The sequence below is a fragment of the Ovis canadensis genome, chromosome 24, assembly GCF_042477335.2.
Source record: "Ovis canadensis isolate MfBH-ARS-UI-01 breed Bighorn chromosome 24, ARS-UI_OviCan_v2, whole genome shotgun sequence".
Lineage (NCBI taxonomy): Eukaryota > Metazoa > Chordata > Mammalia > Artiodactyla > Bovidae > Ovis > Ovis canadensis.
The window spans coordinates 29,783,282-29,797,798 of record NC_091268.1 but is presented as its reverse complement, the minus strand read 5'-3'; the positions used below and the strand labels follow the sequence as shown (position 1 = coordinate 29,797,798).

General features: G+C 47.8%; 1 protein-coding gene across 1 annotated transcript in view; it reads right to left on the bottom strand.

The window, feature by feature from the left end:
* LOC138428913 (BOS complex subunit NOMO1) overlaps nucleotides 1–14,517 on the bottom strand; it is a 56,676-nt gene that overhangs the window by 20,375 nt on the left and 21,784 nt on the right. Inside the window, exons 12-18 of the mRNA XM_069569844.1 lie at nucleotides 10,625–10,799; nucleotides 9,151–9,292; nucleotides 7,824–7,955; nucleotides 6,433–6,569; nucleotides 4,857–4,944; nucleotides 1,283–1,346; nucleotides 621–716 (exon numbers count right to left, since the gene is read on the bottom strand). Coding sequence (XP_069425945.1) covers nucleotides 621–716; nucleotides 1,283–1,346; nucleotides 4,857–4,944; nucleotides 6,433–6,569; nucleotides 7,824–7,955; nucleotides 9,151–9,292; nucleotides 10,625–10,799 — 834 coding nt within the window. The remainder of the gene's footprint in view (nucleotides 1–620; nucleotides 717–1,282; nucleotides 1,347–4,856; nucleotides 4,945–6,432; nucleotides 6,570–7,823; nucleotides 7,956–9,150; nucleotides 9,293–10,624; nucleotides 10,800–14,517) is intronic.

Below are 14,517 nucleotides of genomic sequence, written 5' to 3'. Positions count from 1 at the left end.
AAGCAACTTCAAATAAGGTAAGTTGGAAAAAAGTTACTCAGATATCCATTCTCTTTGACAAAGGCAGTCATACTGTTAAAACCCCTTCATTTCTTGAGAAAATTAGGGTGTCAGATGCAGCCACCACAGGGCAAAAGTTCCTCTCAAAGGTGGTGCACAAGCAAACGTGGCCCTCAGCGAGACAGTGCCTTTCACCCGCTTTCTCTCACGACCCTTCTCACACAAGGTGCCATCTCTATTTCCCAAGACTTCGAGAAACGGTCTAAAGAAAAATACGCAAATTTTTTTGAATTGGCTGAAACACCTGAAATACAACGAACAAACCAGAGATTTTTTTTTTTCCCCCTTAGCAGAGACAGGAAGTACAAAGAGCTCAGGCAGAAATTTGAGGCACTGAAACGAGCTGTCGGGAGGCTCTTCCTCATCCACAGTTAATTCCTGAATCATAAAAGGAAAGGAGGGCTGTTGTGAATTTACGGCCATGTCATGTAAGAGCGAAGGCCATTTGTATGTATATCTAGAAATAACAAATCAAAACTAGTTTTCGGAGCAGCTCTGAGAGAAGACGGCCTGGCCCCCCGCCCTCCCACGCTCGGCCCACCATGGAACGCCGGCCTTACTTGATAGTCACGGTCACATCCATCATTTTGTCAGTGGTGATCGTTCCAAGGACGTGGTGGCGAATGGCCGTCAATGTCAAGATACTGGGTGAAGACCTGTAAATCAGAGAGGGGAAAGAAAACACCATTACACCACCTCGACGTCCTCAAAGGATCACAAACAACGCCCTTTATGGGCGACCTTCCTGACCCTGAAATATACTACGTGAAATTGCTCTTAGCTTGGCATGAGAAAGCTTCTCAAATACACACAAGTGTCTTTAAGGGTAAACTGATTCTCCATTCCCAAACTTTACATCTCTAATTTCCAGTGAAACCCACAAGCATCTGTAAAAACAGGAAAATGGAGGCCTGCAGCTTGAGAAATTCCTATCAGTGAGGCTGGAAGATTCAACAGACGTTACGTGCAAGACAGTTCAAAACCACAGCCTTCCGTCCTGGGTTTACAGAATTCTTGGGGAAGAGCTCTATCTTCGCTTCCTCGGTTATTTACCCAACTGTCTTAAAATCCTTATCTACAAATTCTTTTCACTCCCTAACCTTACTACTTCCAGAAAACATACAAAAAAAAAAAAACTCCCTTGTTCTCAGAAATAACTGTCGCAGAGATCCACGCTCACTCCCCTCTACAGACAGCACAGAGCGGTCAGCACCCAGCTTACGTGTCATAGGTGTAGAACGCTTGCTCGAACCGGTGGCAGGAGCGAGGGGTCACCTTGTACACGCCTGCAGCCAGGAAATCAAAAGTCATTTTCAGAGGACAGCATCTATTCCACTGAGCAATTCCAACATCTGGAATCCCAAGGCAGTGCCTCTCTTTCCTAACAGATCACACACAGGATCTGAAATGTCTTTTCCACTGCCTACGGACAGCTTCTTACCAATGACCCATCCACTCAAAGGTCTGCTCACCAGGTCAGGATTTTCATTTTACATTATTTAACAGCTCACAGTAGTTTATTCTGCACAGACCAAGCTAACAGACACATGCACGAGGAAGAACAGGAAGTACATTTCTACTGGGATTCAGACTGAGAATTTCCTACTTAACAGATTCTGTTAAAGATCCAAAAGACAGCCACAGTCTGGACTCCGTCCTATCAATATTCCTAAAAGGTGCATGGGGCAGGGAAGTCTCAGAAAACCAAGAAATAACTACAGAAAACACTTCCACGCCATGAGCTCATCAGGCTAACACTCAGATTAAGGGCATATGATGTCGTTTGCCAGAAGAATACAGTTCCAGGAAGGAGCCAAGTGTAATAGCGGATTCTCCCAAATGCTCTTTCACCAGCATTCTGGCCATCCGCCCAGCCCAAACATGAAATTCGTTCAAGTCACTTCTGCGGTTCTCATCACACTGATCAAGCCTCAGTGCAGTTACCTAAAAAACAAATTGTTAGGTTTCTTCCTTTACTTTCTTTGTTCTTTCACTTGACAAATGTTGGCAGGGCAACACTCGGGCCAGGTGCTGTGTCGAGTGTTGACAGGGTGGGGAACATGCACAGTCCCTGCCTTCATGGGGCTTGCCGTCTACAGAGAGAGAGAGAAGGGTTCCACAGCCACCAGGTGTGATGGGTGCGGTCCGGGGAGGAACTAGGCCTCGTGGGCACGAGCAGCCGAGCTCCCAGCGACACTGGGGCACTAGCCTCCCTGGGGAGGAACATCAGAACCAAGGCGGGCAGGCAGAGCTAGGTGAAGGCGGGTGGGGTGGAGGGCGCTGCGGCAGAGCACAGCATCTGAACCACGGGCTTGCTGGCTGCCTCCCTAACAGCTGCCTTCCTGCCTTCAAACCAGCTGCCGCTTACGCTCAAGTGAAGGCATGCCAGCCTCCAGCAGCAAATCCAGCTGCCCCAGGCTCCCTTGCAGCTAGAAGTGGCCAAGAGACACGGTTCTGGATGATAAGACATAAAGGAAGTTTCCTGGAGGATGTGGCATGGAAAATGTTTGCCCACCGCTCCTCTCATCTTCTTGCCTTAGACCTAAGTTTTCTGGAGCAACAGTAGGCTCCTTGAAAACACGAGGCAGAAAATGAAAAAAAAAACCAAGTGGGGGTTTCCCTAGTGGCTCAGGGGTAAAGAACCCATCTGCCAATGCAGGAGACAAGGATCTGAACTCTGGTCCAGGAGGATTCCACACGCCACGGAGCAACTGAGCCCATTCTGCTGCTGCGTAGTCACTGTACCACAACTATTGAGCCGGCACTTCAGGGCCCAGGAGCTGCAATTACTGAAGCCCAGGTGCCCGAGAGCCCACGCTCAGCAACAAGAGAAACCGCCACAATGAGAAGCCTGCACACTGCATCTAAAGAGTAGCCCCTGCTCACTGCAACTAAAGAAATGCCCACAAACTAATGGAGACCAAGCACAAAACACACTTCTTAAAAATTTTTTTAAAAAAAGCAGTGCATAGTTCATTAGAAAAAAAAAAAGAAAAAGGGAAAAGACTAAAAGAATCACAAAGACACCTACCCTAACACCTACCATCTGAACCCACGCCTGAGCTGTCTTTGTTTTTTGTTTTTTGTTTTTTGTTTTTTTTTCATTTTTTGGCCATACTGCATGGCATGTGGGATCTTAGTTCCCCAAACAGGGATCAAACCTGCATTGGAAGGGCAGAATCTTAACCACTGCACCACCAGAGAAGTCCCGCTGCTAGTCTTCGTTAATGAATCAAATTAACTCCACTTGTCGGGGGTTGTCATACAGATTTTGTTACCTGCAGCCAAAGGCATCCTAATTAAAACACAGAAACAGTGGCTGGAACAGAGGGTGACAGGTCGAGCTAGATTACACAGGAGTTCAAGGTCTGATTAAGGGTTTTATACATGACTGTGCCCTATCCGTGGTGTATACGTGGTAAGACCCCCAGTGGATGCCTGAAATCGCAGACAGTACCAAACCCTCTACGTACTAAGTTTTTACCTACACTAACAGGTGGGTAACATATATGTAGATGTGCCAAAGGGCCAGACAGGAGCAAGACAAAGAGAGTCAGAGACTTCACCATGCTACTCGGAAGGCATGCAATTTAAAAGGTATAAGCTGTTTACTTCTGAAATTTCCCATTTAACATTTTCGGGCTGCAGCTGACCAGAGGTAACCGAAACGGTGGGAAGTGGAACCATGGGTGAATGGAGGTTACTTTACTTTATCCTGAGAACCAACAGAAGTCCCTAAATTATTCCTTAGGAAAACACAAAATAAAACTACAATGAGGTCCTACTTTAGAACCACTAGGATGCTACAAATCAAAAAGATAGCAACAAATAATGGTAAAGAGGTAGAAAACCTAAAACCCTCAGACATAGCTTGTGGGAATATCAAATGGCAAATACAGCTTTTTCAGAAAATATTTTGGCAGTTTCTTAAAAGAATAAACATAAATTTATCATTTGATTCCATTCCTAGATATCTCCCCAACAGATATCCACACAAAACCTGTACACAAATGTTCATAGCAACATTATTTATAATAGCCCCAAACTGGAAACAATTTACCCACCAACTGGTGAATGGATACACAAACTGTGATATATCCATGCTATGGAATACTGTTCACCAATAACAAGGAACAAATTATTAGTATCTGCTATGACCTGAATGAACTTCAAAAACATTATGCTAAGTGAAAGGAGCCTAAAAAATAACAGTATTGTATGACTTCACTATATGAAGTGTCCAAACAAGGCAAATTCCTAGAGACAGAAAATAGATTAGTGACTGCCAAAAGCTGGGAATAGAGATGAGCCGTAAACATGTAGGAAGGCATCACTGGAACAATGAAAATGTTCTGAACTGGATTATATGGTTATATGGCTAGGAATATTTACTAAAAACCACTGCGCTGTACATTTTAAGTGGGTGAATTTTATGGTATGCAAATTGCATCTCAATAAAGTGATTAACAAAGAGAGAAAGAAGCCACTAAAGGATTTTAAGCAAGGTGGGAGTGATCACCCAGCAGGAGAGATGATGGGCTGATGGTGTTCGATTTTTCAAAGTCAAAGGGCCCTGTGGTCTGGACTCAACTCAAACTCGAGAGCCTGGGAACATGTGCCAACCCCCAGCTCTAATTCTCTGGGTAAAAGTGCTGCTCCCTCCAAAGGTGTTACCCACAACCAAAATTGATAGCTTGATGCAAACTGAACCGAGATGGAGAAAAACACCTCTGGAAACACTCTCGAGAGCCTCTCCATTTCCCTCGCTCAGAGGACATCGATCCTTCCAGACTCACCGGGCTTGGACAGGCAGAACCGGTTGACTCCTTTGGAGAGGTTATAAATCCCCACGTTCTCAGGTCCATTCCCATCCTGGTAAAATTCCTACGGGAACAAAGCCAAGCCGATGCCTTACCAGGGAAGATGGAGACACCCGGACGAGGAGTGAGCTTTCTGCTTCTGAACCAGTCACCTGTTTTGCACATTAATCATTTGAACAGCTGGAAGCCAGGGGAAAATTAAAAGCCCTCCAAAACTTCCAACAGAAACGTCACCTTTTTCATTCAGTCAACTAACATTTACTGAGCACCTGCCATGCGGCCGGCCCAAGGCTGGGCCCTGGCTGCTGCCACGGCTCTTGTTTTCAGCGTGGATTACATTCTGATACGGGAAGACAGAAAATCCATGCAGTCAACAGAGAAGTCAGTAGACATCAGCTAGGAAGTCACAGAGCTTAGCAGGAAATAAACAGGGAGCAGGACAGAGTACCCTCCGCAGAGGCTTGTTCAGCTTGGCCTCAAGACAGGCCCCCCCACCCCCTGACGCAGGTAACACTGGGGGGCTTCAGCCTGAATGATGAGAAAAAGCAATCACACTCAAGTTGCAGAGAAGACGCAGCATTTCAGGCAGAAAAGAGTATGTGCAAAGGCCCGGAGAAGGGACCGAGCTTGGTGTGGAACTGGAGGCAGCTAGTGCACGAGGGGGAGATGGGTAGGGAGTAAGACAGGAGTCAGCAAAGGGCTGGCCTTCATTAGGAGTACGTTCTTAGTCTAAGAGAAACGGAAATCAAGGACTGGTTTCCCGAATCCCTCTCGCTTGTTCTCAACTGGATAGTAATCAACCCGTTTCCTGTAACAAAGCTGTCTGTGGACCATTTGTAGTTAAGTGGTTCGAGTGTTCAACTGGCATTAGAGAGACCAGTCTCACTGCTCTGGTGTCTAACATAAGCAGCCACTTAATTGTCATTTGCCCCCGTTTTGCCACTGAGATCTGACAATGACACCTGCCATTGCTAGAAGTCAGAAGATTATACGAAGTTCAGAAACAGACCTACGCAGGGCTACACAGATGCTCCCATCCTAAAACCCACTGGGTAACTGCCAACCCAGCCACAGAGACTGCAAGAGGACAACCAACTCTGCTCAGCTGCACCTGTTCCTAAGAAAGAGCAGGGTACACAGGAAAACTTCAAATACCTGAGAGATTTACTCATACCTCACTACAACCGTGGGGAGTGAGTATTATGATCTCAAGTTCAGAAAGAAAAATGGAGGCTCACAAACATTACTTGAACTTGGCAGGGCCTACAAAGCCCACATGCTCTGCACTATATCAACAGCTTTCCAAAATCACTAGTCAAAGTTAGAGTTTAACGTCGAGCCAGGACAAGGAACTCTCCCCAACAAAGGCATCTTTCCACTAAGGGACTTAAAATGCTTCCTGACGGTGTTTCCATAATAGGTGGGTGAGCTGAGGGGCAGAAAAGGAAATCTGGCTTGACTATGCTGATGGTCCTCTTGGCACACCAGTCCTTCTCTCTCTCCAAAAGGCGAGTGTCCTTCCAAATAAGAGCATCCTTAGCAGCCCGCTTACCAGAGTGATGGCGTGGGAAAGGGAGCACCGCAGCATGTAGCCCGTCTGCCTGAACTCAACGGCGGACACATCGTCCTCCAGAACCTCCACCTCCAGACTCTTGTTCTTCCAGCACCAGTCTTCATGCAGGATGCTGACTGCAAAGGACACGACACGGACACCATGTGGGCAGAGCGTACCACCTCCCTGAATACCCCCAGAGAAACAGTGCTAATGAAGTGCGTGAATGAGTTTATATACACGCTGTTCTTATTGTTCAGTCGCTCAGTCATGTCCGACTCTTTTGAGACTCCACGGAGAGTAGCCCGCCAGGCTCCTCTATCGAATTCTCCAGGCAAGAATGCTGGAGTGGGTTGCCATGCTCTTCTCCAGGGGATCTTCCCGACCCAGAGATCAAATCTCTGTCTCCTGCTTTGGCAGGCAAATTCTTTACCACTGAACCACCTTGGAAGCCCCTATACGCACATACATACAAACACGTATGTGTGTGTGTGTAGGTATATGTACAGAACTGGCCATGCTGGGAACAAATAATTGCTTAAAAAAAAAAAAACAACAACAACTGAAACCAATGGCCGTTAAAATCACTAACAAAGAAATACAACTAAGCCTAAGACCAGGCTATAGGTAAGACATTCAGACACTGGCAAACTTGCTCTCTAAGGGGCCAGAGAGTAAATATTTTCACCTCTGCAGGCCACACGGTCTCAACTATTCAACTCTGCCTCTGCAGGACACAAGCAGCCACAGATGACAGACAAACGGGTGTGGCTGTGTTCCAATAAAACTTTATTCATAAAAACAGGCAGCTGCCCTCAGATCATAGTTTGCCAACACCCTACATTAACAGAAAACATAATCTCCCTGAAAAATCAGTCTACTACTTTCGAGGCTGTTTACAGCCAGCAGCTTCAAGCTGAATTCTGACAGAACAAAAGTATAGGCAATGGGCAGCTTCTTGAGGAAGACAAGGAAAAGTGCCTTCTCCTTCCCAGGCACTGTGCCGGGGCTTTACAAACCGGATTCCATCACTCTGCGGAAAGGTTCTGCGACTCCTGCTTCAGAAGGGGAAACCGGGCCCCAGGGAGATCAAGTAAGCTGCCAGGCTCACACAGCTGCTAAGTGGTAGAGCACGTCAGTGTAATCATGTGTCACTGTTTTCAGGAATTTACAAATAAAATGGCATGAGGAGAAGTGCGTGGATCATCCTGATAAGGTGGCAGTTGGTTCAGAAAGCCTCAACTCCTGCATCACTGCCCAAGCTAAATGATGCAAATCCAAGGTCAAAGGACAAAGACAAACAAGAGTTAAACAAGTATCGTTGGGATGCAACTAGAGGGCGAGTTTTCAGAAAGTTTAGAGAGACAGGAAGTGCTGCCTTCAGCTCTTACTCTTGTATTTTCCTGGCAGCACGTTGTCAAACATGAAAGTCATCGAGTTGACCTTGCTGGAGAGCTGGAGGCTCCGCTTCTCGCCCTGGCGGCTCAGGGACTGCAGGGTCACCAGCAGGTCACCACAAGTGTCTGTAGAGAAAAGATGCAGGGGCCTCACTTGGCAGCTCTGGGAACCACAACACCTGTTCCAACCCTTGACTGCTGTGAATTGCTTGCTACCACTTAGCTCCTGAAGGGCAGCCCCAGGAGGGGTCCTTCAAAGCTAACAGGCGTCTACTTGATTCTAAGAAGTTTCCTCAACACCCCCACCTCTCCCACCACGTAAGGCACTGGCACCAAGCAATAAGGCTGCCCAGCATTTACCACACTGGCAGCAACAGTATCTAGGGAGTACCAACGGGAGCCAGAGAAAAAGTCAGACAAGCAGTGAAACTTTCTTGAATGCCCACTTCATACCAGGTACAGAACTGGGCCCTTTATCATCATCATCATATTACTAACAACGGCAAAGATTTATATGGCTCTTGCTGTGTTCCAGGTACTTCTAATGGCTATGAAAAAACTGTTAGCTGCTCAGTCATGTCTGACTCTTTGAGAACTCGTGGACTGTAGCCTGCCAGGCTCTTCTGTCCATGGGCTTCTCCAGGCAAGAATACTGGAGTGGGTTGCCATGCCCTTCTCCAGAGGATCTTCCTGACCCAGGATCAATCCTGGGTCTCCCGCATTGCAGGCAGATTCTTTACCATACACACACTGACTCCTTTGATCGTCACAATGACCTTGTGAGGCAGGTACTGATAACATCCCCACGTTACAGATGAGGGACTCACAGCACAGGTTAAGTCACTTACCCTACATCACACAGCGATGGTTCAAACCCATGTGGTCCGGCTCTGGAGTCTATGGTCTTAACCACTATGCTATACGGTCTCTTGATATGACCACATTTAAGCCTCACTGAAACCCTCTGAGAGCAGCAGTATTCCCATTTTACTGAAGGAAAACTGAGGCTGGGCAAGTAAATGCTTATAGTCTCATACTGGTAAATGACAGAGCTAGGACTGAAACCTGGGCCCAACTCCTTTCAGAAAAAGAATCCCACACGTTCTTTTGGGAGCCAAAGCAGGAGTATTCCAAGAGAAATGTTCCTGATGATTGCGGCAATTATTCAGAAAGAACTGCACACAACACGGCCTCACACACACCACTCCCCCAATCAGCTTCTGCTGTGATCTTTGCCACCGCCCAGTGAGGAAGAGCCCACCCAAATCCCACCTCTCTCAGCCTGGTTCTTTGAACTCATCCGTTCTTGCTTTCAACTTACCCAGACAAGAGACCTTCCCAGAAACCGATGCCAAAAACTGCACAAAGGCCACGTCCATCACAGGCCTGTCGGTCACAGCCAGCAGCAGCGCCTGGGGTTTCAAAGTCAGCCCCGCCCTGGTCTCTGCCTCAGGAACCATCACCTGTGGGACACACAGGACAAGGTCAGTGGCTACATCAGGGTCACTGCTCCCTGGCCAACAGGACACCAGATCATCTGGGCCTGAGGCTAGACGGATTCTGAAGGAGAAGGTTCATTCCTAGGCACAGTTTTATAATCACAACAAATCTGCATATTGCTGGTGTGAAGAAAATGTATTTCTAATCAGACACAGAACACCAGCCTTCCGTGGTGTCAGGGTGCACACAAAAGCGTATCAGGGCACGCAAAGCTGTTACTGATCACTAAATCCTAGAACCAGGATTCTAGAATCCTAGAATTCTGGTGTGAGGTCACTTGTGACATGAACTGTGAGCTTGTGGACCCACGTGGATGACCAATAGTAGACCTGGGCCATTTCTTTTTCCCTCATTTCTGCATGCCTTTCTCTCACAAGAGGGGCTGGGAGAAGAGGCGGTGCTGGCCTTCCTCATCCTTAGAGAGATCACATTCCAGAGCTGCCCTTCCTTGGAAAAGTCCCTGACTGTGCCTCTGATGGAGTCTCCAAAGGCTTGTCTATGTGGCCAACATCACAAGAAGCTGGCTGGCTGGTAAAGGAGCTGACCACCCACACAGCATGCTGTTCCTGGACGCAGGGGGAAGGCTATGCCTCTACCCCACCTCCTCAGAGTGGGGAGATTCCACTGGCCTGGAGGAGAGCAAAGTCTTAGAAGGACCCTCCCTGACTCCCTCCCCTCGTCCAACCGCTGCAGCAGCAGCAGTTGACACGGTCTCGGTGCAGGGCTGGTGGGCTGAACCTCTGCTTCTGTCTCACCTCTGGCCTCCTGCCCCCACCTGCGCTCAGGCCTTCACCCCAGTGGTGAGACCACAGGCCAGGGTCTCCCCGGCTTCTTCACCAGGGAGATGGATAGAGGAATCAGGGGGGTGCCTGCTCAGCATCTCCAATTTACAGCAGGGCAGGAAATGGGAAGCTCCATTTTGGCCTCAGGGTCCAGAAGCCATGCTCTGTGGATGTAACTGAGCTGCCACTAGTAGAGAGTTCACTCTGATCTCATCTGGCGACCCGTGGATATTCTACAGCAGCCAGAAGCCTGAGGAGGTAGACGTGTGACTGGCAGCCTGATACTAACCCCTAACAAACATCAGGACGGGAAAAGAGAAACACCTGTCGCATCCTTTCAAGCCGGCTGCCTATCTGCTCTACTGACATGCAGGAATGTAAAGTTATCAAAATAAGAAGCTGGGAATGAAAATGCTCCTTCTCTGATCCCATCTTAAAATAACCCTTTCAAATCCTTGTTGTTGTTGTTTGTTTGTTTTTCAAATATCTTAAAAGAAACAAAACTCGTCATACCTGAACTTTGTAGGTCCCTGGTTTCGCTTTAAAACAGAATGATCCCTGAGCGTCCGTCTCCACGGTGACTAAAGACTTGTCCTTGTCTTGAGAGGCCAGGACAACTTTGTATTTACTCATCTGCTTGACAGTGTCAGGGAAGCGAATGATTGATATCTGGCCACACACACTGAACCTGCAACAAGAGGACCATTCAGCCCAACAGGAGAACTCAATTATCACAGGAATGATGCTGGCAACCCAGACTTGGAATCCCGCGTCCAGCCCTCATCCTTGAGACTAGTGTGATCTTAATGAAGAGACGGGAATACAGACCAAACGACTTCAATTTTATAAGCAATCATTAGAAAGAAGATTGGACCTCTTTCTGCACATGGAAAGGCAGAGAGAGGGCCTGGGGCAGGGCTGTTTGTGTGTTCTGGGTGACAGCTGGCCATTCCCCACTGCAGAAGCGGTTTTCAGACAATTTGTGGATGATAAAAATGTTTCAGGTAATTGGATCGTTGACGGTGGAGCAGCCACAACCAAGAATGCGGATGAGTCCTTAAAGGCAAGAGCTGTAAGCTGCCTAAGGAAGTGTGGTATTACCCAGGCGATAAAACAAGGCAAGGTTATCAAAGACGGCTTCCTCGCCTGTGATTATATATAATGCACACAGAAAAGCAATCTGAGAGATCTGAATAGGAAAGGTAATTAAGTTTAAAGAAATGCAGAGCTAAAATTGAACTCCTTAGGAGCTAGGAGCTACAGAAGCAACTTATAATTGAAAAGCCCTATTAAGGTAATGACTCAGACTGGAGACTGTAAATGAGCAGAGTGTAAAGTACGGCATGGCACATTTCCAGAAGCACAGGAAAGGCACACCCACCCGCTAATAAAAACCAGCAAAGCCCAGTGTCCCCTGGGTGGCCATCTTCATGCTTAGTCAGTTGTAATCACGTCCCACCGCTGGAGGTCACAAGCAATTCTTCAACGGCCTAAAATTTACATTGTGTAATCTTCAAGAGGATCGCTTTAGATAAAAACCAGTTGCTACTTTTGACAGGAAGAGAATAAAAAATGCTGGGTTCAGTGCTGGACAGTAATGGGGTGCACTAGGTGCTGGCAGGCCCACTCGGCTGCAAAGAAAAAACAGAAGGAACCACGAGGCGGTGCAGGCCACAGTCGTCTCTCTAGAGCAGAGGCCCCCGCCTCCTGGATCTAATTAATGCCTGGGGATCTGAGGTGGAGCTGATGTCATAAAGGAATAAAGTGCACAATAAATAAATAAAGTACACCTGAATCATCACAGAATCCCCCTCCTTCCCCTAGACCATGGAAAAACTGTCTTCCAAAACACAGATCTCAAAAGAGAAAAAAAAAAAAAAAACATGTCCCTGGTGCCCAAAAGGCTGGGGACCACTGCTCTAGACGGACGTGACCAGGCTGGCCACCAGGGTTCCGGCTGGACAGCAGGGGGTAAGACACCACCGCCCACGGGTCAAGTCACACCAGCCACCTGTTTTGGTTGGGATCGTGAGCTAAGAATGGTTTTCCCACTTTTAAAGGGTTAAAAAGGAAAAAAAAAAAATCAAAAGCCTATCTCATGACATATAAAAAGTATATCATTAGAGTGTACGCACATAAAGTTTTCCTGGAACATGGCCACGCCCATTCATTTATGAATTTTCTATGGTGGGCTTCGTCACAAAGACTGTATGGGCCCATGAAGTCTAAAATATTTATTCTCTGGTCCTTGATGGAAAAAGTGTGCCAAGCCCTGATCTGGATGCAAAGGTTTGCCTTTTTTTTTCGGTTCCCTACTGTGTGCTTTCAGAGAAAATCGACAGGAAGGGAATACTGAAAGAACTGTTCCCAAGGCCCTCCCATACGCTCTTCATTTGTGTCTTTTTCGGGGTGGGGGGGGCGGGGGGAAGTCCCTTTATTCATTACAAGTTGAACCCCCTTGCCTAAGTTTTAATACTTTAACCATATGATGTGTTTTAGCTCATATTCTCCATTAAAGAGAAGTGACCCATTACACTAAACCCCAAATACACATTCATTTAGAAAAAGAACTAAAAAGCTGGTAGGAGAGTGTTTGTTATACTGAAGCCCTTAAAAATCAATTTGTGCCAATAAATTCTTTCATCAGACAATATTGGTAATGGGCTATATCCCAATACAAAATAAAAAGTTTAAACTCTGAAAAAAAAATTCTTTCATCAGAATTTAATACATTTATGGAGAGAAATTAGTAATTTTGGTGCCTAGTGAGACAGCTACATTCTGTCATTTAACTCAGTTTTTCTCTTTTTCAAATAATGTTTTAAAAGAGAATAAAAGAAAAACAAAGAAATATCAATGAATTAAAAGACAAACGTGCTATATGGCCCAAAAGAAAAATGATCAACTTCTCCAAAGATATTCAAAGAACGCGGTTTCTCTTTGATTCAAAATTCCATTTCAAAGAGTAAATGTAAAATTAAACTACGTTTCCCTACCTCCATGAACGGGGAATGGTACCTCCTCCATCTACCCAAATGGCTGAAATAGGAAACCTGAGCTCTGAGGCACAGGCCTATCACACATCAAACTTACCCACTCCTCCCATCCCCCCCAGAACCCGGTCTCAGGTCCCACGGGTCACCATCTCCTCCAGGAAACTCCTCCAGCACCTCCTATTTACTCCCTCAAGTTTACTCTGGCTCCCCACTCCCCCATTTATTCCCCACACAGCAGTCAGGAGAAGAAAAGAAAACCTTTCCAAAGCACCCTGATTCACAGCTCCCTTGCTGAAAACCCATCCAGGGGCTCCACTCACCTGGGGAAAAGCTCACCCACACAAGATGGCCACAAGGCCGCACCGTCACCCCCACCCACGCTGCCTGTCCCCCCAGCCCTCTACCCAGAGAACCTTCCAGGAGGAGCCCCCCTCCTGCAACACACTGACCCCTCCACCTGCCAAGTCGCCCACTCGGCTACCTTTCAGTCCTCCCTAAGGTCTCGGCTTCCACAGCCCCCAACCTGAAGGGAGTCCCCTGGGGGTCCCCAAGCGCTTCCGGCACACCCCCCGTAACTCACAGTCTGGCTCACTGTGCACACCCAGCATTCACCTCGGTGCCTCACCCAGAGTGGCCGCTCAGAACTGCTCAGGAAGGGAGAACTGAAGCCCAGGATCACTTCCTGAGGCTCCTTGGGGGTCTGCTTCCTCGCTGGAGCCCTGACCCAGAGCCCCCACCTGCCTAGAGAAAACCTCCTCAGTGACCAGGCCAGTAACGCATGCTTCAGGGCTCAGCTCCCGGACCCCCGTGACCGGCGGGAGGTCACAGCTAAAGCCCCCGCCCCAGGCTCTCCTGAGGCCGCCCCTCGAGGACTGACATTCTACTTCCGGTCCACAGATTCCATGCCAGGAATTCAACCACGGCATGTCCCCTCACAACTCACGCTAAGCACAACAAAACAGGAAGAATTGTGACCCATGACCTGCTCCTACCCTTTCCAAGGTTCTGCCACCAAGTCTTCCGGAGTCACAATCCATCTGAGCACCTGGTGAAGAGCGCCACCTAGCGGGCCTGCGGACCCCGTGGTCACAACCGAAGCCTCAGCCCCACCTGGCTCCTCTCCAGGGCCTCGGCCTCTCGGACTGGGAACCCCGAGACATTTCTCCATCAGACAACTCTGCTTTCAGCCTCCCGCACCCTCATCTCGACCCTTCGAGGCCTGCCCCACCATGGCACCAACATGTCTCACTGAAGACAAACGTCTAACCATGTTACCTCCATGTTTATAGCTGTTCACTGGCCTTTGACTTTTCTCCCTGATGGAAAAAGCCCTCCACTTCCAATGGGGCATGAAGAGGCCCTGCGACACCTGCTCCCTCCATCTGCGCAGCACCTTCCACTCCAGCAATG